At 52.2% G+C, this 23,408-nt stretch overlaps 1 protein-coding gene across 1 annotated transcript in view; it reads right to left on the bottom strand.

The window, feature by feature from the left end:
- Nucleotides 1-2,565: 2,565 nt before the first annotated feature.
- The window catches only part of LOC131560169 (uncharacterized), a 47,307-nt gene continuing 26,464 nt past the window's right edge, over nt 2,566-23,408 (bottom strand). The window contains exons 7-11 of the mRNA XM_058808832.1: nt 4,477-5,082; nt 4,303-4,353; nt 3,739-4,105; nt 2,921-3,097; nt 2,566-2,672 (exon numbers count right to left, since the gene is read on the bottom strand). Of these exons, the coding sequence (XP_058664815.1) occupies nt 2,566-2,672; nt 2,921-3,097; nt 3,739-4,105; nt 4,303-4,353; nt 4,477-5,082 (1,308 nt within the window). The remainder of the gene's footprint in view (nt 2,673-2,920; nt 3,098-3,738; nt 4,106-4,302; nt 4,354-4,476; nt 5,083-23,408) is intronic.

The following is a 23,408-nucleotide window of genomic DNA, read 5'->3' as shown; positions in this document are numbered from 1 at the left end:
GCCTTGGAGCCTCAGGTGGCCAAAGGCAGCTGCTGCTGGTCCCTCTGTGTGCCCATGTTCAGCAGTGCTGCTCCATCAGTCTGTGCCCAGCAACGGGGAAAAGCCTCAGCCCTGCAGGGCCAGGAGCTGCCGGGCTCTGCCTGAGCAGCTCAGCCAGCAGGAAGGGAGCTGCTCCACACGGGAACCAGGAGCAAAGGACATTTCTTCTGTAGGACATGTTTTCTATTTAGAGGGGAAAAAAAAGGAAAAAGAAAAAAAATAGGTAAATTGTAAAAGATAAGAATAAAATCCAAGTGTTAGTGAAAAAACATAACACAATGTTAGTGAAAAAACCAAAACATAAATGCAAAGATACATTCTTTGCATTAAGAGGTAAATGATCTTTTTCAAAAGAGAAGTCAGTTCTTTACATTGTAAATGTGCTGATGGCATGGATCCATCTTACTGACCTCAGCAGCCTCTTAAAAGATTTTGGGCTTTGTTCCCAACACTGGTATTTGAAATTGTGCTCGAAGCAAGAGGAAATTGCTTTGTGCCCTTCCAGCTCCAAGCAGGACTGGGAATGGAAACTCTGTCAAAGCCCAAATCCTTTAGAAGATGACCTTCCTTCTCAGCCTGGGAATGAGCTGCACATTCACTTTGAAACTGCCAGGAGTTTCTTAGAAATACAAAGTCCCACTTACGGCTTTTTGCTCTGGTTTGGAAGTACAGAAGGGCAATTCTCCATCCACCAGCTCCAGGCTGCACTGCCTCAGGAGCACGGCCCACTCGCCAGCCTTTGGCCCACTAGTGGCACTGCTAGAGGAGGAAGAAAGTGCAATTGCACAATTTCAGCCAATCAAGAAGGAAGAATGGGACAGACAAAACACCCTGTGCAGATCCAGGTGTTCAGCCGGGACTGTGGAGAGTTTGGGTCCTTGCCAGTTGGATGTGTGTCCCCAGCTGCAATCTCTGGGCCCTGCAGCAGTGTCTCACTCACCTGCCAAAGCAGAAAGCTCATGCGCTGTGCTCGTAACGGGCTTGTCTGATGCAAAGCTGTCAGAGCAATGTGAGGGCAGAGCCAGCCCAGCTGGGCCCAGGGCTGAGCCCAGCAGAGCCCTGGCAGAGCCCAGAGCAGCCTCAGCACCCGCAGAGCCCAGCTGCAAGGAGAGAAAGCAGAAACCGCCCGTCAGCTGAGGGCTCCTGTGCCCTTGTGCCAAGGCCTGTGGTGCCCAGGCCATGCTGGCTGTGCCCAGAGCTGCCCATCCCTGCTGCCTTTGGCAGCAGAGCAGGAGGGCAGCACATGTGCCCAGCCTGCAGCCAGCCAGGGCACATCCAGCCCTCAGCAGCTGCCCAGAGCAGGATGCTCCTGTGCTCGCTTCCAGCTCCCAAAAGCTCTGATCCCACCCTGCCAAGCACACAGGGACCCACCTCACGCCAGCCACGGCTGCAAGAAAAGCTGCTCCCAAACCATGGCCTCAGCCTTCTCCAAGGGCACAGCCCATCCGTGCCAAAGCTGCTCCCAAGCACTTCCCCATCCACACTGGACCACCTCGAATGCTTCCTCTGGAATAACAAACAACACATTATTGAAAAGAGCTTAGATTCAAAAAGGGAAAACAAGAAAAATGGTAAAAACTTTTATCTCTGTCAGGGCATTGAGGGAGGCCCAACCCCTGCATGCCAGGGAAAAACCCAGCCATGGCTGTGAGAAACCCAAACTTTCTCTCTTCCCCCCTGCACTGCCCCCCAAAATCAGGGTGACCCCAAAGCAAACAAGGGCAGTGGAGCAGCCCAGCTCTTCCTTGCCTGCACAGCAAAGCAGCTGTGCACAGGTTCTGGAGCCCCACCTCTGCTCCCACCATGGGGTTTGTTTGTGTCAGGCTGGCTGCCCCAGCCCCAGCCCCAGCCCGGGGCACGGTAGGTGCTGGGGGCTGCTGGCAGGGCCAGGAGCCCACTCCCATTTCGTAACAACCCCAGCCCATGCCCCAGCCCTGCCAAAAGCAGCTGGGCAGCCACTGAAGAATGAGTTGCATCTGCCCCAGCAAAGGGGGAGCCTTTGGTTCCCCGCCATGCTGGGCAATGCCCAAATCTGGCAGAATTTCCCCGGGTGGGACTCATCTGCAAATTCCCTGTGGAGTTTGGCTTTGAAGAAGGTGCCAGAATCAAAGTGCATCACCTTCAGCCTCCCGTGGCCAGGCTGAGGAAGAGCTTGTCATCCTTGATGTCACCCTCGCTGTCTCCAGCAGCAGCAGCAGCAGCAGCAGCATCCCCACCCGGTACAGCTTCTCCAGGGGCTCCTTCTCCTTCCCTGGGGGCAGACCAGGCTCTCAGGGCTCTGCCCAGGGCCCCAGCTGTCAGGGAACCAGGACAAGCAAAACCAGCTGGGATGGCGGCCACCAGTGCTGGGCAGAGCAGCTCAGCTCCAGCCCAAGGGCTGTGTGTTCCCATCCCATGACCCCGGTGCAGTGACACAGGCAGCACAAAAAGCTCTGGGTTCCTTTGCTTCTGACTGCCAAGGCATATGTGGAGTAGGAACTTACCAGGGCTCTGGATCAAAGTGTGCCTGTGGCTCTCTCCCTTCTTCTATGGCAGAGGAATATCCCACATCCAAGGATCACAGAACAGGTCTTCCAATGCGGGTCTGTCCAAGGAGTTCACGGATAAACACCACCTGATCAGGTCTTTGCACTCTGGGGAGAGAAAGCAGAAACTGAAGGTCAGCCAGAGAAGGCTCCTGTCTGCTTTACCCCACTATTCCCGTGCCCAGGCCATGCTGGATGTGCTCAGAGCTGGGCCTAAACTTTCCCATCCATTCCCTGTTTTGGAGGAGAGCAGGACATGTGCCACCTCCTCAGCAGCTGCCAGAGCGGGATGCCCACGACCCCGCTGCTGGCTCCCAGCACTGGCATTCCCCCCGTGCCCAGACAAGAGGATCCACCTTGAGAGAGCCTTTGTGGCAGCGGGAGCTGGCCCCAGCTGAGGTTCTGGCCCCTCCTGAAAGGGTGCTCCCCGCAGACCATCTGGTGCAGCAGGATGCCCAGGGACCAGACCGTTGCTGCCTCGCCATGGTACCAGCCAAAGTCGTTCCATTCCGGGGGGCTGTACGACAGTGTTCCTATGGAATACAGATGGAGTTCATCAGGGGGATGCAGCTGCTCCCAGAGCCTGGCCCCAGCATCCCTGCGCCTGTGGGGGCTGCATCAGGGGCACACAGGGTGACCACTGCCCTCTCGCCAGCATCTGGGACTTGTGCACAAAGTTAGGGTTGGAAAAGAAGCCTCTGGTGCTGGAAGAGGGCAGCCCTGGCTAGGCCCGACCATGACATGCAAAGGAAAAACCCACTCCATGCTGGGGAAAAAACCTGCCCTTATCCTCCCTGCCTGCATTGCCCCAAAAATATTATGAATCCAAGGCAAACAGGGCGAGTGGAGCAGTCCAAGCCCTTCCTCTCATCTGCACACCAAAGTGGCTGGGGCACAGGTTCCGCCCTCCCTCTCTGCTACCCCACCCACGGGGGTTTTGGTCGGGCTGGCTGCCCCAGCCCAGTCCCAGTCCTGGGCAGAGTGGCTGGCAGAGGCTGTCAGCAGGGCTGGAAGATGGCTGCCCACCCAGCCCCGCTCTAAAGCAACTCAGCTGAAGATTCAGTGCCCTGACTGGCAGCAAAAGGGAGAACTCCCGCTGCCACAGCCAGCTTGGGCTGGGAGATGTTGGGCCATGAGATGTCAGCAGCGGGAGCACAGCCCTGTGTAGGCTCACCTGCAAAGTGAGTGTAGACTGTGTCCTGCAGGTAGGTGCCACAGCCAAAGTCGATGAGTTTGGCCTGCCCGGTGTCCAGGTCAACCAGGATGTTCTCTGGCTTGATGTCCCTGTGCAGGACCCCGCAGCTGGTGCAGTGCCGCACGGCCTCCAGCACCTGGCGGAACAGCTCCCGCGCCTCCTCCTCGGGCAGGAACCGCCGTGCCCGAATGAAACGCTGCAGGTCCTGACACTGCTCTGGCTGCTCCAGCACCATCACGATGCAGTTGGGGAGCTCGAGCCACTCCAGCAGCTGGACCACACCAGGGAAGCCAGTGGACACCTTGGCCAGCAGCACAATCTCCAGGGGTGCGCTGGTGCCGTCGGGCTGCGGGAGGAGCACGATGCCGTCAGTGGGGCCGATGCCGTGCCAGGCCTGGGGAAGCCCTCAGCCAGCCCGGGATGCCCTGCGCCCTGCACTGGCCCCACGCCCGCTCTCCCTCGGGGCGTCCTGGCGGCTCCCACCCTGCCGGGCCTCGGTTCATCCCCGGCCGGCAGCCCCGGCTGCTGGCCCCGCTCACTCACCAGCTCGCCCCAGTGCCGGACGCGGTTCCGTGGCACCCTTTTGATGGCCACCTGCAAGCCAAGGGCAGCAGCGGGGTGAGCTCGCCGCCCGCACTGCGAGCCCCATCCTCCGCCCTCCGCCCTCCTCCTCCTGCATCCCCTCCTCCTGCGCCCGCCGCCGGCCCCGCCGCTCACCGGGGCGCCGTCCGAGAGCCGCGTGGCCGCGAAGACTCTTCCGAAGCCGCCGCGCCCCAGCAGCGATCCCAGCCGGTACCGCTCCTGCAGGGCCTCCTGCGCCGTCTCTGCGGGCGGGACGCGGCTGTCAGCGCTCGGCCCGGGGCCAGCAACGGCCCCCGAGCGCCCCTCACCCGTCCCGGGCCGGCCATGCCCCGGCGTTCGCTCCCGGGAACGCGGCACGGGAGGCTCGGGGCCGGCGGCCGCGCTGCCGAGCGGCAGAGCTCGGGCCGGGGAAGCCGCAGCGGAGGCGGCGGGAGCGGCCGCGCCGCCTGTGTGCTCCGCGGGCCCCGGGAGGAGCCGGGGCCGGGGCCGGGGCTGGAGCCGGGGCTGGAGCCGGGACCGAGGCTGTGGCCGGGGCCGGGGTCGGGTCCGGGGCCGAGCTCGGGCCAGGCGGATCCGAAGGGCGGCGATGCCGCCCCCGCCCCAGGCACTGATGCCCGCCCAGCAGCGCCACCGCCAGCACAGCCAGAGCCGGGCGGAGGCGAGACCGCGGCGGGACGGCCGGGGCCGGGCACGGGACAGCCCCGCCCGGGGCCGGGGGCGGGCCGGGGACATGGCCCTGCCCTGCAGGGGAGGGGGAGGCGGGGAGAGGAGAGGGACGCCGGGCAAGGGACCGCGGGAGAAGGGTGCCCGACAGCGGGAAAGAGAGAGAAAGAGAAAGAAAGAGAGAAGAGAAAGAAAGAGAGTATTCAAAATATCTCTTTTTTCTGCCGCCGCTACTGCTGCCGCCGCTGCTGCTGCCGCCGCTGCCGCCGCTGCAACTGAAGCACCGGGGCCGTTCGTCCCCGTGTCCGTTCCCCGCTCGCCCCACGAGCCCCACGTTCGAGCCCCGCGCGCCCCGGGGACAGCCCCTCCGTCTGTCCAAACACGGGAACTTTGCAGCCTTGAGCCCGGATGCAGAGCCCTGACTCCTGCACACTGGCACAGCGATCCCCTCGCTTGCTGCTGTGCATTGTCCTTGCTGAGGGTCAAACACTGTCGGGGCACCTTCCCTTGGGGTAGGATTCCTACCTGACCCCAGCACGGCACTGACACCTCCAGTGTTGCTTTCCTGTAAAAACAGGGGAAGGAAAACTGTGTGTGGCTCATGGTATTTTAGTGTCTAAAAATCACTAAGGCACTGATCTTAGAGGTGAGGTACATCTGGAATTACTGGGATGCAACATAGAAAAGGGAAGCATAGAAATAAATAGAGGAAAACATCTTGGATTGTTTCTCTCATTTTCATTTCCCTTCTGGAAAGCTGTTTCAGTTTTCCAGGAATCTTCTCCTGTCTGCTCTTCCCAAGAATCTCTCATGGAGAACAAGGTCAAGCTTCTGTCACAAGATTTGCTACCGGGAAATAATGCCACTGGTGAAATTTTCATGGTGACTGTTTGTGCTGGCTTAGGGCAAATTTTGGGAGGAAATCTCCAAAAGGGGTCTGTCTAGAAAGCAAGTTCAAATGGCCCGTCCCCCTACTAGTTCAGGAAAAGACTTCCCTCGAGAAAAGTGGAAAAACCCCCAGTTTATTTAACAAGTAAAGTATTCACAAGCATGAAAAATGAATAATATTAAATAAAACCTCTGACAGTGCTGAAGAGATGGCAAATTCAGAAAGTCCTTTTTGTGGGTTGTAGTTGGCTCACTTGGTCTCTTCTAAGTCCCTCTGGTGCTGGAATGCAGTGTCCCAGAGCTCAGTGGGCCACAGGTGTGAGCTGCTGCCGGTGTTTGCCTGGGTTTTCAGTCCAGAGCAGGTTTAAACAGTTCCAAGAAAAAGGAAAGCCACAGTCCGAGGAACTTCTCTTCCTAAGCTAGCTAAAACCAAATTGCTAGACCTGGGCTGTGAAGGCATTGGGAAATTTCCAAATCTGGGCACTGGCGGTCCCAGCAAACACCAGAGCTGGATGATGCTGGTGCCAGAACCTGCAGATTTCCAAATTTTGGCTTTCTGTGCCAGCAAATCCCCGGACTTGGGCAGTGCCGGCACCAGGAAGTTTTCAGATCTGGGTGCTGGCGCTGCCAGCAAACACCAGATCTGGGTGGTGTCATTGCAGCGACAGAAATCTGCCAGATTTGGTCTCTGCTGGCACCGGGAAATTTCCAAATCTGGGTTCTGGTTACATGAAATACAAGATGTGGGTGGTGCCAGAGCCAGTAGCAGGAAGCTGCCACAGGTTTTGGGTTTCTGTGCCAGCAAATTGCTGCACTTGGGCTGTGCCAGAATAGGGAAATTTCCGGATCTGGGCACTGGCAGTGCCAGCAAACAGCCCAGTTCAGGCTCCAGGCTCCAGGAAGGACTGGGTCTGGATGCCTTCCTCTTTTCTTTCCTTCTTTCCTTCCATCTTTCTTGGGATCCTGCTGCCAAAAAACTCCCGATTGGGCAGTGCTGGCAAAGGGAAACTGCCAGGTTTTAGCTTTCTTTGCCTGCAAATTCTGGATATGGGTGGTGCCAGAAGAGGGAAATTGCCAGATGTGGGCACTGGCATTGCCAGTGTACACCAGATCTGGGTGAGGGAAGAGCCGGCACTGAGAAATTTCCTGAGGCTCATTTTCTGTGCCAGCAAATTGCTGGAATTGTGCTGTGCAGGCATCTGAAACATTCCCGATCTGGGTACTGGGGGTGTCAGCAAATCCGAGATCGGGTTGCTGTAGGTACCAGGTCTTTGCTTGGTTTTGGCTTTCTTTGCCAGCAAGTTGCTGCACTTGGGCTGTGCCAGAATAGGGAAATATCAAAATCTGGGAACTGGCAGTGCCAGCAAACACCACATTTCAGGACTGGATCTGGACCCGTTCCCTCCCTGCCTCCCTCCCTCAACAAGGTGCCAGAGGGGCTGGAGAGCAGCCAGGCAGAAAGGGACCTGGGGGCACTGATGGAGAGCAGGCTGGACAGGAGCCAGCAGTGTGCCCAGGTGGCCAAGAAGGCCAATAGCACCTGGCCTGCCTTAGGAATGGTGTGGCCAGCAGGAGCAGGGCAGGGATTCTTCCCCTGTGCTCAGCACTGCTTGGGCAGCACCTCGAGTGCTGTTTACAGTTCTGGTGCCCCCAATTCAGGAAGGACATGGAGGGGCTGGAGCGTGTCCAGAGAAGGGCAACAAGGCTGGAGAGGGGTCTGGAGCACAAGAGCTGTGAGGAGTGGCTGAGGGAGCTGCTGGGGTTGTTTATCCTGGAGAAGAGGAGGCTCAGGGGAGACAAGGCAGTGTCAGGGCACAGGCTGGACTTGATGATCTCCATGGCCTGTTCCACCCTTGCTGTTCCTGGGATTCTCGGAAACCACCCTTGGAGCAGTTGCAGGAGGAGCCCTGGGCCTCCTCTTCAGCAGCTCCAGCAGCCCAGGTCCCTCAGCTTCTCCTGCCAGCCCCAAAGCCCATCCTGTCAGTCCTGCAGAGCCTCTACAGCTCCTCCTCACTGCCCAGAACAGGGAGCCCCAGAGCCAGACACAGCAGCCCAGATGTGCCCCCCTGGCCTGGGGTGCCGCTGGCAAGGGAGCAGCACCAGGCACTGCAGGAGCCTGCAGACAATTGATCTGAAGGCCAAAGCTCCTTAGCTCCTTCTGAAAGAGCAGGAACAGTTCCTCATTCCAGTGTGGTGGAATGCTGGGCACCGCAGCTCCAGGTGAGGACTGGACACAAGTTTGCTCCCACTGAGTGCTGTGATGGGTTCTGCAGGAGCTCTGGGCTCCTGTGCTTGCCAGGCACAATGAGGAGAGAAGGAGCCAAGTGCACTGATGTGGGAAATGGATTTGTAGAAAGTTTTTAGAGCCTAATAGAAGGCCCACAAAGTATGAATATGTATATAAATCTTGAGACAAGGAATGGTAACTTAAAAATTTCCATGGAATAGGACAGATATTGTTGAGAGAGAAATGGAACTACATAAAATTTTCTAAAGATGGCCTTGCAAATAAGACTTTGGAAAAACAGAGCTATGAAAGATGCATTGTAGTGGGACCCACTAGGAGTAATTTCAAATAATTGGCTTTAAGGCATCTACAACATGGCATGGCAAAAAGGCTGATAGACCAAGAAACGCTTATAATGTATTATAATTAGGAAGTAGTTGGTTTCTGATTGTGATGGCGTGAATTAGAACATCTGTATTGTCTCACCCTTCTCATAAGACTGAAAATGGAATAAAAGTTTTTAAAACACCTCTCAGTGTCCCAATCTCTAGGTCAAGAAAAGAGTATTATCCAACACACTGACACACCTTTGCATCGAGCATAACCCAGCCTGGACCAAACACACTGCAAGGTTTCCCCTGTGGCCCATGTCTCGAAACATCAGGTCTGCTGTTTGACAGCTCAGCTTGGTTTGGTGTCAAGGAGTTCCCTCAGAAATACTGGGTTTGTCTTCCTCTGTGCCTTCCCCTCAGCAGCCTTGGGGATGCATCTGTGTGAAGCAATCTGTCTCACACAGTTTGAGACAACTTCAAACAGGATATTGTGCAATAAATTGTTTCCTCTAAAGTGTTGCAACAATCCCTTTCCAGCAATAGGAAATTATTACTGATATATGAAAGTGGAAACCCCCAACAGTTTATTACCAAACAGAATCCCACCATGACACGCGTTCCAAGAAGGCGCCGGGGTCTCTCTCGGAAGAACAGGAGCTGTCACGGAGCAGTTCCAGCAGCTGATGGAAGCTCGGGGACTCATCCGGCGTCGGCTTTCTCCCACGGCAGAGCTCCATGGAGCGGGCAGGGCAGTGAAGCAGCTGGGCTGGAGCCCCTCGCTGCCTTGTCTCCCCGGCGTGGCTCAGCTCACAGACTCTCGGGCTGGGAGCGGGGCCGCTCCGCTCCTGCCAGCACCGTGTCCCTGGGCTTGGACAAACAGTTTCCTGCCAGGAGAGCCCTGCACACTGCTCCACAGATCTTTCATAAAGGCCCAAACCAACTCCAAACACTCTGTCTGCAGCAGCTTTGCACAAAGGTCTGCAGCAATCCAGGACAGCTGCACGTGAGTGTTGGAAGGCTCTTGTCTTGTTCCTGACAGCAGAATTCTGGATGATCTTGTGCAATTTTCTTCAGATGTAACATGAGAGCTGAGGTTTTTTTGTTAAAATACTTTATGATGAGTAACAAGCCTTGGGAGCATGAGGTATAGGACTGACATGCCAAAGCATGAGCATATCCTCCAAAGCGGCCAGTCTAATTGTCCATTTTATTACTCTTGTAATTATTCCACACTAATGAGGAAAACCAAGCTCTGCTTGGAGGCAAAACAGGCATGGGATACACTACAGTCCCTCGCAGGCTCAGCAGGGCTGGCAGTGACAAAGCAGGCCGTCTGCTTCATTGTGAACCACTACAGAGCTGCATCCCAATCTGGTTTAGGTAGCGTGGTATTATTAAGAGCTCCTTTTCTGCATGAGACACAAAAAGGAGATTCCAAATGATCTTCATGCAAGCATGCAGTAAAGAACTTCTCCTGCTATCCTAAGGAAGCGTTTGCTTTGGCCATTACACTCTTCCCATTCATCTTTTGATGCAGACACCTCAGGTTTTCTCTCACACCCCTGCAAGGCTGGCAGTCGCTGTTTCCCATTTCCTGTTCTTCCCTAGAGATGGTGCAGTGGCTGCTTTGAAACAAAAAGCCCTGGGATCTGGACAGCTTGAAGGAGCATGAAATGCTAATTAAGTGCTCATATTGGTAACACCCAGGTCTGCACTGCCCAGAGCTCTGCAGCAGCATCAGCAGGACCATGCATCATTCCTGTTGGTGGATGTTCATGTTTCTCATGTGCAAGAGCAATGACTTTGAGGAGGGACAAAAACGCCCCTCTCCAAACAGTGGGTGTGCAAGGAGATGTGAAGTTTCACAGCCTTTTCTAGGATATTTTAGAAAGATCTAAGAGAATATTGTGGCATGGGGTAGGTCTCTAATTTTGTCTCCAGAGGAATCCCCACAGGGCACATTCACTCTGCTGCTGATGGCAACCCCATAAGCTCATGGACCAGTTTTCCCTGCAATGTGCCACCCTGCCTGGGCTTTACTAGGCCGGGACTAGACCCAGAGCTAGGCAGGGACAAACACAGGCAGCCAGGTGACATTGTGTAACATCAGAAGCGGGCAACCATGAGGACTTTGCTGCCAAAAGGTTACAGTTTGCACTGGGCCCAGAAGTGTTTTTCCCTAAGGCAAAGCAAACTGAAATGTGAAGTTTAAAAGCTTCAAATGACTATGAAAGGAAACTGCAGAATAATTTCTGGAAGGGCAGCATTGTCAATGATTATGCAGCCCACCAACAGCTGGAGCTGAAACCAGAATTGCTTCTTCCAGCTGTGCAGGAATTCATTCCACTGGCAAGCACTGGTCCATGGGAACAAATGATCCCCTAGCTCTGGGCTGAATGGCACCCAGGCTGCAGTGCAGATTTGAGGAACCCTTGTCACTTGTTATTGGCCTCCCAGTGCACTCATCCTTCTGCAAACAAGGGGCAAACAACACAGCTGGAATGCTGTCCCGGGTAAATATACATACAGGTGACTTTGCCAAAGCAGTGCATCATTTCCCAGTGAAATACATGACCTCTTCTTACCTATGGAATTGTGATTGAAGACACCTGTGAGCCAGATCTGTGGGAGATTGCAAAGGAGCAAAGCTTTGGGATTTGGGCACACTTCTCTTGGTTTCTTTGCTCAGGCCTTTGGTGAGCACGGAACACACATAGGTAGAAAACCTTTGACTAGACAGGATCTTTTGGATCCATTGTCCCCCAGACAGGTCAATGGTGGCCCTGTTGTAATGCCAAGTAACAAAGAGCAGCACAAATGACACAAAGAAAACATGGCCAAAGAGGAATAGGAGAGGCCCAATGAGGAAAGGATGTGGTGAGACACTGGCACACTGAGTGAGCTGCACTCTCATAATCTCTAGGCTGGCAGGTCCTGGTCTCACATTGTCCTCTTGGTTTTTTCAATTTTGTTTATTTATTTACTTTTTTTCATCATCAAAATGAAATATATAGAATTAAAAACATGTCATCAAAACTTAAAGACAGAATCAAAACACATTAGTTCAAAACTACATCGAAAGATCAGAACATATGTACATCTGTAACTATCAAGCCTAACGCATCAATCCTATTCTTCAAACACTCTTCATACAGGCGGCAGCTTCTTCCTGAGCTTGGAGGACAGAGAGCTCTTCTGGATGGGAGGCGAGGACTTTGTGGGTGAGGGAACATTGCAAGTGTCCCGAGAAAACTTCTCAGTAAGACTGTAACCAGTCAGATCTGCAAAGTGGAGACACAAAGTTTAACAGAGGCCACAATGCAAACCTAAAGCATCTGAAGCTCCATAATTCCTGGGACACATTTCCTGGAGATGTGTAAACAGCTGCACAGGGAAACATGCTCCTGCTGGCAGACACTGAGGCAGGCCGGGGCAAACCCTGAGCCACTTGCCCAGAGCTGGCACAGGCCCAGCCAGGCCTCTGGGCTGCCCTGGGACAGCAGGGAGCCCAGAGCCCTGTGCTCCCCAGGAATGGCTCAGCTGCACACGCACCCTCCTGCTCCTCTGCCTGCCCCACAGCTCAGCAGCCCCACAGCTCCAGGGGCACTGGCAGCAGCACAGCTCATTGCAGGGGCACATGCAGGGCACAGCTGTTCCCTGGCAATGTGCACAGCCTCTCTGGGCTGCCACAAGACCCTTCCTCCCACCAGAGACTGGCCCAGCTCCCCCCTCACCTCTGTGTCAGGCTTAGCCATGACTGCCCTTCATCTTGTCCTCCATCTGGAGCTGCTTCAGGCCCCCCATTCCATGAGTAGGAAGAACAATGGAGAGAGCAGGGGCAGATGCACACCACAGAGACCTGCAGCAGGATTGAGGCTCTTTTCACCCATGTATCCCAAAATCTGCAGAACTTTGGAAAACAACAAATGCAGGGAAAACACATTGTGGGCTATGAAATTGCAGAATATCCAGCAATGCAGCCTATTTCTTCTGTGGGGCTTGGCAACGGATCCATCTGAATATTTTACCCTTTTGCAAAGCTGAGGAAAGGGTGGCAGGCAGTTTAGCCAGGCTGTCCTGTTCTAGAGAGTGTCTCTTGGGAACTATCAGGCCCAGCACCAACATTTAAGGCAACATTTGCTTCAACTGTCCTATGGCAGTCAGCCTGTGGAGGTGCCTGTAAAGTGATTCATCATCTCAAGCCTAACATGAAACATCACTTTGAATTGAAAGTAGAGCTCTAAGGCCATGACAGTCATACAAGGCTCCTTTGGCAGGAGCTGCACCTGCTGTGCAGGCTGTGCCATACCCAGCAGATTGTCCCCCATGTGCTCCATGGGGGCAAGGACCCTCCTCATTTCTCAAGTTAATGGCATCATGAGGAGACATGGTTTTCCCAGGGCCTCTGTGGTTAGCACTGTGAAATACCAAACACTGCTCACAGCTGCAATTGCAATTGTCCCTCTGCCCACAAAAGCACAAGGCTCTATCCTTGGCCTTTGCAGGCACTTTCCCTTTCCCATCAGTCACCACATTAGGAAAATCTGACAGACTGGGAGAACTCCAGGGAGCAGCAGGAAGCTGAGTCAGAGGAGCTTTAGTTTGGATATCAGGAAAAAGGGTTTTTCACCCAGAGGGTGGCTGGGCACTGAAAGAGGCTCCCCAGGGCAGTGGTCACAGCACCAAGCCTGACAGGGCTGAAGGAGCATTTGGACAGCAATCTCAGGCACTTGGTGTGACCCTTGGGCTGTTCTGGGCAAGGCCAGGAGCTGGACTCAATGGTCCTGATGGGCCCCTTCCAGCTCCCCATATTCTACACTTCTGTGATTCTGAGAACTGATGGGCTGCAGGAGGGCAGAAATAGGTGATGAGAGGAAAGAAGTGAGGTTGGTTGGAGAATCAAGTCATTGAGTCCACAGAAGATGCAGGATACAGGACCCTTCCCTCCCAGCATTCCCATTCTCTATCTCATCCCTTCTCCCTCCCACACACACGAAGGTGAAGAACATCACTAAAAGAAGAAGAACCTACTTGACTCCCATGTCCATGAGAGCAGTCATTGCTCGTGCAGGAGTCACATTCTGCACCATGATCCCCAGGGTCTGACTGGCTGCTTTCTGAACAAATTCTGGGGAGCTGGACACCATCTGGAGAAGGACCTGAGCACCCTCAGAGTCCATCTCAGAGTCCATGTCCTTCTTCAAGGTCACAGAGAGCTCTCCCAGAGTGACAATGGCAGAGCAGGACACCTTGGAACGGAGGTTGGTCATCTGGGGAAGCCATGAGGGGAAACATAAGAATCACCTTGAAAAGAAAACCACTTGCCTTCAACAGAAGTCCTAGGAAATGACAACACATCCCAGTGTGTCCAGAGGAGCATACAAGTACAGGAAGAGCTGGAGAGCACAAGCACAGAAAGGCGCTTACTCTGGCACCAATTTCTGGCTTCTGTTCCAGGAAACAGAAAACACAGGCTCAGGTCTACAGAATAATTTGCAGCGTTGAATTATAGCTTGGGCAGAGACTGGGACTCTGGCAAATAACATCATTAGTGTCTCAGTTTCTTCATTTGCACATTGCATTATAAAGGCATCACACTCAAAGATGAGTGTCAGATACCCGACCTGCCAGTAAATACAGCTGCATGTGCCCACAGATCCTACAGACAGCTGACAGACATTAGAAATCTCAGGTCTAATCCAGAAATGAAGGCAGACCCTGAGCACACATGGAGATGAACAAGCACATACCTACTCTACACACTGTGTATGAAGAATGGGGGACAATTCAGAACAATGTTCTCACCTCGCTGGTAACTGCCAAGCAAACCTCACCAAGTCTACAAAGCAGGACCTCTGAATGGGACCCAGCCAGGTGTCTGATGGTGAAGAGTCCCTTCTCCTTCAGCTCCCTGAAAGGCTGAAGATTGATTTTTCTCTCCACCGAGGCAGCACCCTCTGAAATGACCAGGCTGGCAGCTCAGATGAACAATGGGAGGTGCTTTTCAAGGAGCGCTTAATGAAATCGTGGAACGTGTTGCCCCAGGATGCTGTGGCTGTCAAAAGCATTCACAAACCCAAGAGGCAAAGAGAGGAGTTTAAGAGTGGCCATTTGAGAAGACAGCCTTTCTGAAATCTCTGGCACATGAGGCCCCTCTGTCACTGCTTCCTAGGAGCTGTGAGACCGGGCCATGCTGCTGTTTGTTGTCACCTCCCTGTACCTGTCCCTGAGACACAGTGCCACCGGGCTGTTATTGGGGCATTTTCCTTCTTTGCCAGCCCCAGCAGGCATTCAGCAGGGAGAGTCTGCACTGCCACTCTGGAGCTGAGTTTCCACTCTATGATCTCGGCCTCTCTGTCACCCCCTCCCTTCCCCTCAAACATTCCCCAAAAAAGCAGCAGGATGTCTGCTGGGACCACCTCAGCCTGCAGGAAGGCCAAGTGGGTCCTGGCCTCTCCTGACCCACAGCACAGCTTTCTTTCATCCCAGCATGGAAATATAAAAACTGTATTATCACATCACACAGAGGGCAAGGAGCTTTTTATTTTGGCCGCAAGTGACCACAGGGCATTGGGGAAGAGGAGAAAAAGAGTGTTTTGCAGCAAGCAACCCGGCTACTCAGGCAGGATGGTAGGAAAAGAGTCTGGGAGCTGCTTTTTAGGACTTTGGTTGTTCTGCTGAAGCTTCTGACAGAGCTGATGGGCAGATCCCAGAGCTGTGGAGAATTCCTGGGAAATTTGTCCTTGGATATGCCTACGAATGCTCTCCCAGCCATGAACTGTTATCTGTGTCCTGTCCATATGTTACTGCCTTGACTGTTGAGTCTCTGAGGTGCCTCCTGAGGCTGCTATGGACATCCTTCACCAAGGAACGGATTGTGATACAGCATCCCTTTCTGCTTCTATTTGGGCACTGACAGAGCCTGGGCCACTCTGGCTGGAGCTTGGGCTCTGGCCAAGCAAGATTGCAAATGAGAGCAGCTCATGGTCCTCAGCTCTTCCCTGCTGCTGGGACAGACAGACATGGCCATGGGGACAGAATGGAGCTGCCCCATCTGCCAGGTCACTAAGAAGGATGTGAATTTTTCTCTGCCCTGTCACCATCAGTTCTGCCTGGGCTGCATCCTGCAGTGGGCAAAGAGAAATCCAGCGTGCCCACTCTGCAGAAGAATGATAGAAGCTGTCAGGTTTTCTGAGTAGGATGAACAGGACTACATATAATGTGCCATCAGCTCCCCCAAACAATTGCTGGAGTCCAGCAGGGAGAGAGCCTGGCCACCTTGCTGAAAGCAGCCCCCAGACCCTGTGATGGCTGCTCCATCTTCCCCACAGGGAACACTGTCCCCAGCTGAGCAGGGGCTGCAGGACCAGAGCCTGTGGATGGCCTTCTGCCCAAGGAGTGGGCCGAATTTTTCAAATAACAATGTCATCTGCTGGACCAAAGGTGGCCCTGGCTGCAGCAGAAGCTGGAGGGAATATGCCAGCACCAGGGATGGCAGGTTAAGGAATTCATAGAGCAGCATCCTGCACGCCCTCTGTGCCTATGGTCAAGTTGCCCAAATCTTGGTGCCAGTACTGCAGCTTCTCCTCTGTGGCAGTCTGAATTGCTGCTAGCACAGTCCAGGGTAAAGAAGCAAAAAGGACCTTTGCATGATCTCCACAGATGTTTTATTCAGCTGCGCAGGGAGATGTTCAGGTGCCAGCAGCCACACACAGAGGGTCTCACTTTGTCTCCACAGGGGCCTGGGGGCTGACCCTGATCTTGGGGCAGTACAAAGATAAGGGGGCCGGTGAGGGAATAGGGAAGGTGTGGCTCAGGAACACAGGAACAGACGCAGGAACAGGGGAAGGAGCCAATGGGGTCTAACAGCTTTTTGAGGGAAGCTTCTGGTGTCTCCCTAGACCAGGGAATGCCCCCCCAGGGTCTCCACAATTCTCTGTGTTTTATATTAATAGGAAACTTCTGTGAAAGATCAAATGAATCAACACAAACTGACAAAAACAATCAAAAGCACTCATAAGACAATTGTTCAAAATGCAAACAATTCTGAGTTCCCAATGTGCCAACAGATTTCTGGGAGTGTCTTAGATCTGGCAGGAGGGATGCAGGGTTTTCTTAGCGCAGTTTATCAGGAAGCTGAGTCACACATACTGAACCTCTGGTCCATGGCCTCCTCAGTGCCATCGTGCAGCAAGGAGGCCCAGAGGCTGCTGTGCTCTGGTCCTGTCAGGGATGAACACAGCGGCTCTGTGGCCAGTGCCAGCTCCAGCTCCAGCAGCTCACAAGAGGAGACTCCTTCCAGAAGCTCTGCTGGCTCCAGTGTGGCAGACCAGCAGAGCCCACTGGAAGCCCCCCTCCATTGCAGCCACCCCCAGATGCGCCCATCATCACTGCAGAGCAGGAGCTGCCCCAGAGGAGCCGCGGCAGGAGCTCGTGGCAGTGGCAGGTCCCTGTGCCCAGGGCAGAGCCACAGAACCTCTGCTCCTGCCTGGGACAGGGGCTGCTCACCCTGGTGTCCCACCGAGAGCAGGGATCCTGGGCCCCAAACTCTGCCCGGCCCTGCAAAAGGCCACCCCGCCAGCAGTGCCAGCAAGTCTCCTGCAGCCATTCAGCCAAATCAGAGGAAACAAATGTCTCTGTAGCTGACACAGTCTCTGCACACAGCTTTCTCCCCTTTCTCCTGGTGCCTTTCCCTGACTCCAGCAAGAGCTGCAGGAAATGCTGTGTGAGCCATGATGATGGAAGAGCTACTGATAAAAACACTGGGGTGATGCTTTCAGAGGAGTCATGAATGGAAGACTGACCAACCTTCCAGCCAATGGTATGCAAAAAGATTCCATTCTTTAAATAATTGCCTGCAATAAATTAGTAAAAAGAAAGATAGGGAAACAAATTAAATCTCCCACAGCTGCTGGCTTTCCTCAGGCTCCATGGTCTATGTTTTGCTAGACTCACTTCATTTAGGCAGAATATTAACTGCCCTGACTTGCTGGAGACTGACCACAAGGTCTCATCTGTGGTGAGCAGTCACTAAAATTAGCTCAGCAGAGGCATCTTCAGCTGTCCAAGTGTAGCAGGAATACATATTCCATATTCTCTGCTTCATGGCTGTGTGGCAACAGCTGCTGGTGTGGATTTGTCAGCGTTGCTTCATGGATTACTCCTGGGAAGGAATTGTGTGCACAGGCACAGTATGATGGCTTCGATCTCCTCTAATTACTCCAATTGGATGATGGCCAGAACTTTTAGGCAAAAAGCATCATGACAGAATAATTTACAATACTCTCCAAACTACTCCTGTGGTTTTGATTTTCTTACTGATTGGGTTCAGTGTCTGGCCTCAAGAAATCAGTCCAGAAAGAACAGGCAAACCTCAGCTTACAAGTTAGAGTGCAAGTCTTTAATTTGCCATTTTTGCAGCATGTATAAACAACTTTTCAACATATTTGCAAAAAAATCTCTTAGTTCTTGCTATACCTATCCAGAACCTGACTCTCTCTTCATTTTATTTTGATTTGAGATCCAAGAATTATTTATTTCTGGACAGGGAAGTAAGAATGAGCTGAAAATACAGACTACAAGTGTGAATCTATACTGCAGGAACTGAGCTGTAGCTTGGAATTAAAGGCAAGAAGGGATGCCATGGTAAATGTGAACGTTTAGTGCTGACATAGGAGCCTTCTGCAATGCTCCACCAACCCATGGTTCACAGTGCTACAAACTCTCTTTCTGGTGTTACAAAGAGTGTTGAAGAGCTGGCTGTAAGTAAAAAAAAATAGCCAGAATGATAATTTTTGTTAATATGGCAGACAATGACTATCTAATAATTCAGAGCTCATAGAAGTGAGTATTCAGATTTCCACTTAGTATGTGCTGGCAGTTTTAATTTGAAATCAGCAGGTTTATCCAAATCAAGTTATCCATAGGAATTAATTTGCTCTATGATCTGACTGAAAATGCCTCATTGTCTGATAAGTTTAGTAGAAATTTGCAAAGTCAAGAGGCCACAGATTTTCATTTCTTGTTTAGTGGCTATTCTGCAGGAAAGCTTTTACAGACTAATCAGTTTGGATGTAATTAAAATGCCAGTACATTTCATCTAGCCATTTTGGTATTAGAACAAAACCATATGACTGCACAGCCTTTTAAAAATATTTTAAAATAAATTTTCAAATCAACACTCCGAGTAGGACTCAGAATAAAAACTCTACCAAACTTCAACTCCATTGGAAGATTCCCTTGTCACCCTGTGAATCATCTCTCCATTCAGATAATTAAAAGTCCCCATTATGGTGGTTTTGGTATGGTTAGGAATTGGGGAAGGGTCTTCTTCCTTCTCAGCTCCATGCTGCAGTGCCTTTGGGATGTGGCCTGCTGGCCGTTGTTTGTGCAGCCCTGGTTTTTCTCCATGGGGCAGAAAGTGCAATTGCATTTCCAGCCCAGAGCCCGTGAGGAGTGGGGCGTGCAGAGCTGTGCCAGACCCAGGCCAGCAGCTGTGCCACCAGAGGGTTTTGGTTCCTGCCCAGTGCAGCTGGTGCATCTCTGCCGTGAGTGCCTCCCCTTCCAGGTGCCCATGGACAGCAGGTGCAGGGTTCTGCAAGGGGCATGGAACAGGGTGGGGATGTCTGCTGGCAACAGAGTGCAGCGGAGAGCAAACAGTCCAGGATGGTCCTGCAGTGTGTGACAGAGAACTCCTGACACAGCTGGGGACTGAGCCAGTGAGGGAAGGCACTGCTGGGCCTGCTGTTTGTGAGGAGAGAAGGGCTGCTGGGTGCCAGGAGGGCTGGAGGCGGCCTTGGGCTCAGTGATCACAAAATGCTTGTGTTTGATTCCCAGAGAAGGAACGAGAGACGTTGGGGAAGTGTTGACATGCAACAAATTGTGAATTTGTTAAGCTTTAACAGGCAGTGCTTAGTTGTACCTTCCCTCACAGCAGTGGTTAATGTGTGCAAGTGGATGTCAGCCTTGAGAATAAAGACAGTGGGCCTACTGGGGAGGTAGCTGCAATGCATTCAAGGAGAAGAAGGCTCTTAACCATGGAAGGAGAATATGAGGAACAGGATATTCACCACATGACTACCAGAGACCCTCAAGAGACCCCTACTCTAAATGTCAGTAATTTTGGGGAAGTGATTTAAACATGTCAAACACTTTGTGAGAATGTTTAGCCTGTGAGTTTGAGCAAAGTAATGAATAAAAGTAATGAAAGTAATGTCTTAGTTCCATGGATACTAACACGTGGGTGTGCATGTTTCAGGGAAGTGATTCCTCATGCACCCAGCACTGAAATAAAGTAATGCCTCTTTTCTCACACTGAGCTGGCAGTGTGGATTGGGCCCTGCTTGGTAGCTTTCATTTTGGTCATTACTATTGAAGCATAAAGAATAGTTGAAATGAAATCTTTTCCACCTGTTTCCCTTTGGTTTACCTGTTTGAGGGTTAAAATTGTGTGCTGCAGGTGTGCTGGGTGTGTGCAGAGCAGTGCAGCCCCAGAAACCCCTTGGCTTGCCCACAGGTTGTCATGCCTTGCTGCCAGGTGTGCCCAGCTGTGGCAGGAGAAGGAGCCCGCAGCGCAGTGGGCACCGTGCCCTGCCCAGCCGGGGCTCTCTGGCACAGAGCAGCAGCAGCGCCAGCGCCGTTCAACCCGCTCCTGCCTTGGCTTCCCCTGGCACACAGAAGCCTCTGGAAATCAGCACCGCCAGCGGCGTTCCCAGCTGGGAGCAGCTGCTGCTGGCGGGCAGATGCTGCCAGTTCGACTGCTGCCAAAGGGGAAGAGAGGCAGAGATGTACACGCACCAGAGCCCTGGGCATGTCCAATAAAGGTGCAAATATGTGGGGAGATTTGTTAGGAAGCATTTCAGCTGTGATGCCAACAGTGGCTTCTCTCCTGGTTCTGTGTGTTCTAGACGAGTAATGCAATGGTTGGCTCTGACAATAAAGAAGTAGATGTTATGTGAATGTCCAAATGTGTAGTCATTATATTGTAATATATCCTCCCATAGTCCTCTTTCCCGTCCCCCTTGTAACAGCCTGGGTAGTCAGGGCATTTGGGGAGGGCTGGCTTGTGACCAGCAGGCAGGGTGTAACAACACCTGACCTCCAGTCGGGATGCAGGAAAGTAATCTCCACCAATGGGCAGCAGAGAAAGAGTTGACCGACAAAACTTTTGGAGGTGATAAGGGTATAAAAGGCAGAGCATCCTTTTTGTAAATGACCAGGTGGCTGCTAGTCACAGAGACTCCCATTGCCATAATTTTTCTTATTCAGTCCTTTGTTAAGGTTTACTAAACCTTTAAAATTTTAAAAGTGAGAGTCATTTCTCACATCTGCAATGCGGTGGGCCATTGTCTTGTTCTGGTTCCATTGCTTGGGTCCCATCTGAGTGCTCAGCTGGGATACAGGCTGTAGGTGCTTGGGGCACTCCTGGAGTTCCTCTTGGATCCCTGAACAACAGGGTTTGGCCCATGAGGGGAATTTTTGCTGCTTTGTGACAGAGAAGAACTTCCCAGGCTCTTTTGTGTTTGCTGTAGGGAAGGTTGGTTATTGCTTTGCATAAACTCACAGACCAACACAGAGCTGTCCCTTTGTGATGTCAGGGCATGGTTGCCCCGTTGTCATAGTGGCATCAGAAGGTTGCCTTGGTGCACGGAAGGCCTGAGTGTCAGAGCAGCCCAAGGCCTGCTGAGAGCAGGAGTCCCCTCCTGGTCCGAGTGTTTGTCAGTGGGAAGCTGCTCACTGACTAGAGGCTTGTTCTTTTAGTGTTGGGGCAAACTTGCACAACACTAATAGCATGATTCACCACCTTGCCAAAGCAGCTTTTGCTGCTTATGGCGTTTCCTTTTCTATTTATTATATAACGCACTTTGCACGTAAGTAGAGGTTTCCCTTCTGCTTTGTCAGGGTGTAAAGTAACCTGGCTTTTGTATGTCTTCCTGCTCTTTCTTAGTGACTGAGTTTCTGATTTTGAAAGAGAAAGAGCATTAGGATGCCACTGCTTTGGTAAAGCTCCCGTCATGACGTTCAGCTAAAAGGGGGTGTCTGTAGCCACAGGGGCAGCATTTGCAGGGGAACCTGCAGGGCTTCCGTTCCCACCACGGGAGAGTCTGTGGCAGCAGAGTCTGTAATTTCCTCAGGTTGCTGGGACAAGCAAGACACCTTTGAAAATGCAGACTGGCAGACCTTCTTGGAATGCCTTTTAAAATCTCTGCAGTTGTTCCCAGAATTCAGGGGAAGCTTCTTTCTTTCTCAGTTTTGTCATGAAAGGATTTAACTGTCTAACTTGATCCTTTACCAAGTGCTTAACTAGTGATTCTCTATGCAAGGAAATGCAAACTCTAAAGCAGTGAGTGTCTGCCACAGCTCAGGGGGATTTTGGGGAAGCATTTCTGGGCAAGCATTTCCAGCAAATTAAAGAGAATTAGTGCATGCAACTGATTAAAAAAAAAAAACAAAAAAAAAAACAAAAACCAACACAAAAACAACAACAAAAAAAAAAGACCTGAAGGAGTGGATTTAAAAAGCTGTTTTATGTGTTTTCTAGAACAGGAGCATTGAGTGTTAAAGAACAATTTGGATTTTCTTGGTCATGTTTGTATTCATTTACTGGCTAAACAGGTTGAAGTGTTGAACAGGTTGAAGGCAAAAGCAAGAATACTGTCCTGATCCCTTGCTGGCTGTGTGAATGAAATGTACCTCCTGGAGGGATGTTACAAAATGGGAAATCATCTCTGTTTGGGTTGACTTTTCTGTTGGATTCAGCAGCCCAGGCAGTTTTCTCACACCATCTGGTTCATTTTCCCTGCCCACTACAGGTCACCTGAAGTGTGTATTCAGCAGTGCTGAAGATCCTGAGGTGAGTGAGAAAGGAACATTTCATGTTCCTGGTGTTTAAGAATTGTAGAGGAAGATGTGAGCTTGGCCAGTAGCAGTAGACTGAAGAGGGCCAGCTAGGAAGGCCGAAAGAAAAACCATATTCATGCCTGAAGCAAAAGTAACAAAGGCAGCGATAGATATTTTTAAATTTCCTTCTCAGAGTTTGAAGAACTAAAAACCTAGTTTTGAAAAGAGAACGATGCTTGCAGACAGCAGATAGGGAAAATTTAATTAAGAGCAATTTCCTGTACAGTTGAATTAGATCATTTTAATTTAAAGAGAGGGACTTAGAATCCTATTCCTATCAAACTTTATGATATCCACTTGGAACATGAGGTGGTAGAACAGGAAGGCCATCTTGCAATGGTGCCTGCAGTATCTGAAGTGCAATGGGCACCTTTGTGGCTGGGGAGCTGCGTGGGCCCAAAGGACGCAGGGCTGGCGGCCATGAGCAGCTGGAGATGAGGCAGCGTGGGGCCAGGGGGCCAAGAAGGCCAAGGGCACGGTGGCTGTGCCAGCAGCAGTGGGGCAGCAGGAGCAGGGCAGGGAGCGTGGCCCTGTGCTGGGCAGCGCTGCGGCCACAGCTGGAGTGCTGTGTGCAGCTGTGGGCCCTGGGAAGCAGAAAGTCATGGAGGGGCTGCAGCGTGGGCACAGAGGGACAGGGGAGCTGGGCAAGGGGTGCAGCACAAGGCCAGGGAGGAGGTGCTGAGGGAGCTTTAGCCTGGACAATGGGGGCTCATGAGGGACCTTCAGGCAGACTGCCATTGATCCCTGCCTTGGATCCATAGAGCCAATGCTCAGCACGAGGGCTGTTTGCCTGCCAAACATCCCTTCACTGCATCCAAGTGCTTTAGACACTGGTGTGGGTAACACTTTCACATTTTGTTTGTTTATTTGTTTGTTTGCTAGAAGGAGAAGCCTTGTGTAATTTCTCCTTCTCCGGGGAGCTTTTTCTCAATCTTTCCTGGCCTTTTTCCAGCCATGGCAGAAACTTTCAGGTTAATGGATCCCGTGTCTTTTGGCTGCCCAGGGAATCAGTGTGTGTTGTGTTTGGGAACTGAGTAGGAAATCAATGCAATTGCGTT

The sequence above is a fragment of the Ammospiza caudacuta genome, chromosome 7, assembly GCF_027887145.1.
Source record: "Ammospiza caudacuta isolate bAmmCau1 chromosome 7, bAmmCau1.pri, whole genome shotgun sequence".
NCBI classification, from domain to species: Eukaryota; Metazoa; Chordata; class Aves; order Passeriformes; family Passerellidae; genus Ammospiza; species Ammospiza caudacuta.
Note: the sequence above shows the minus strand (reverse complement) of the source record. Positions and strands in the feature narration are given on the sequence as shown.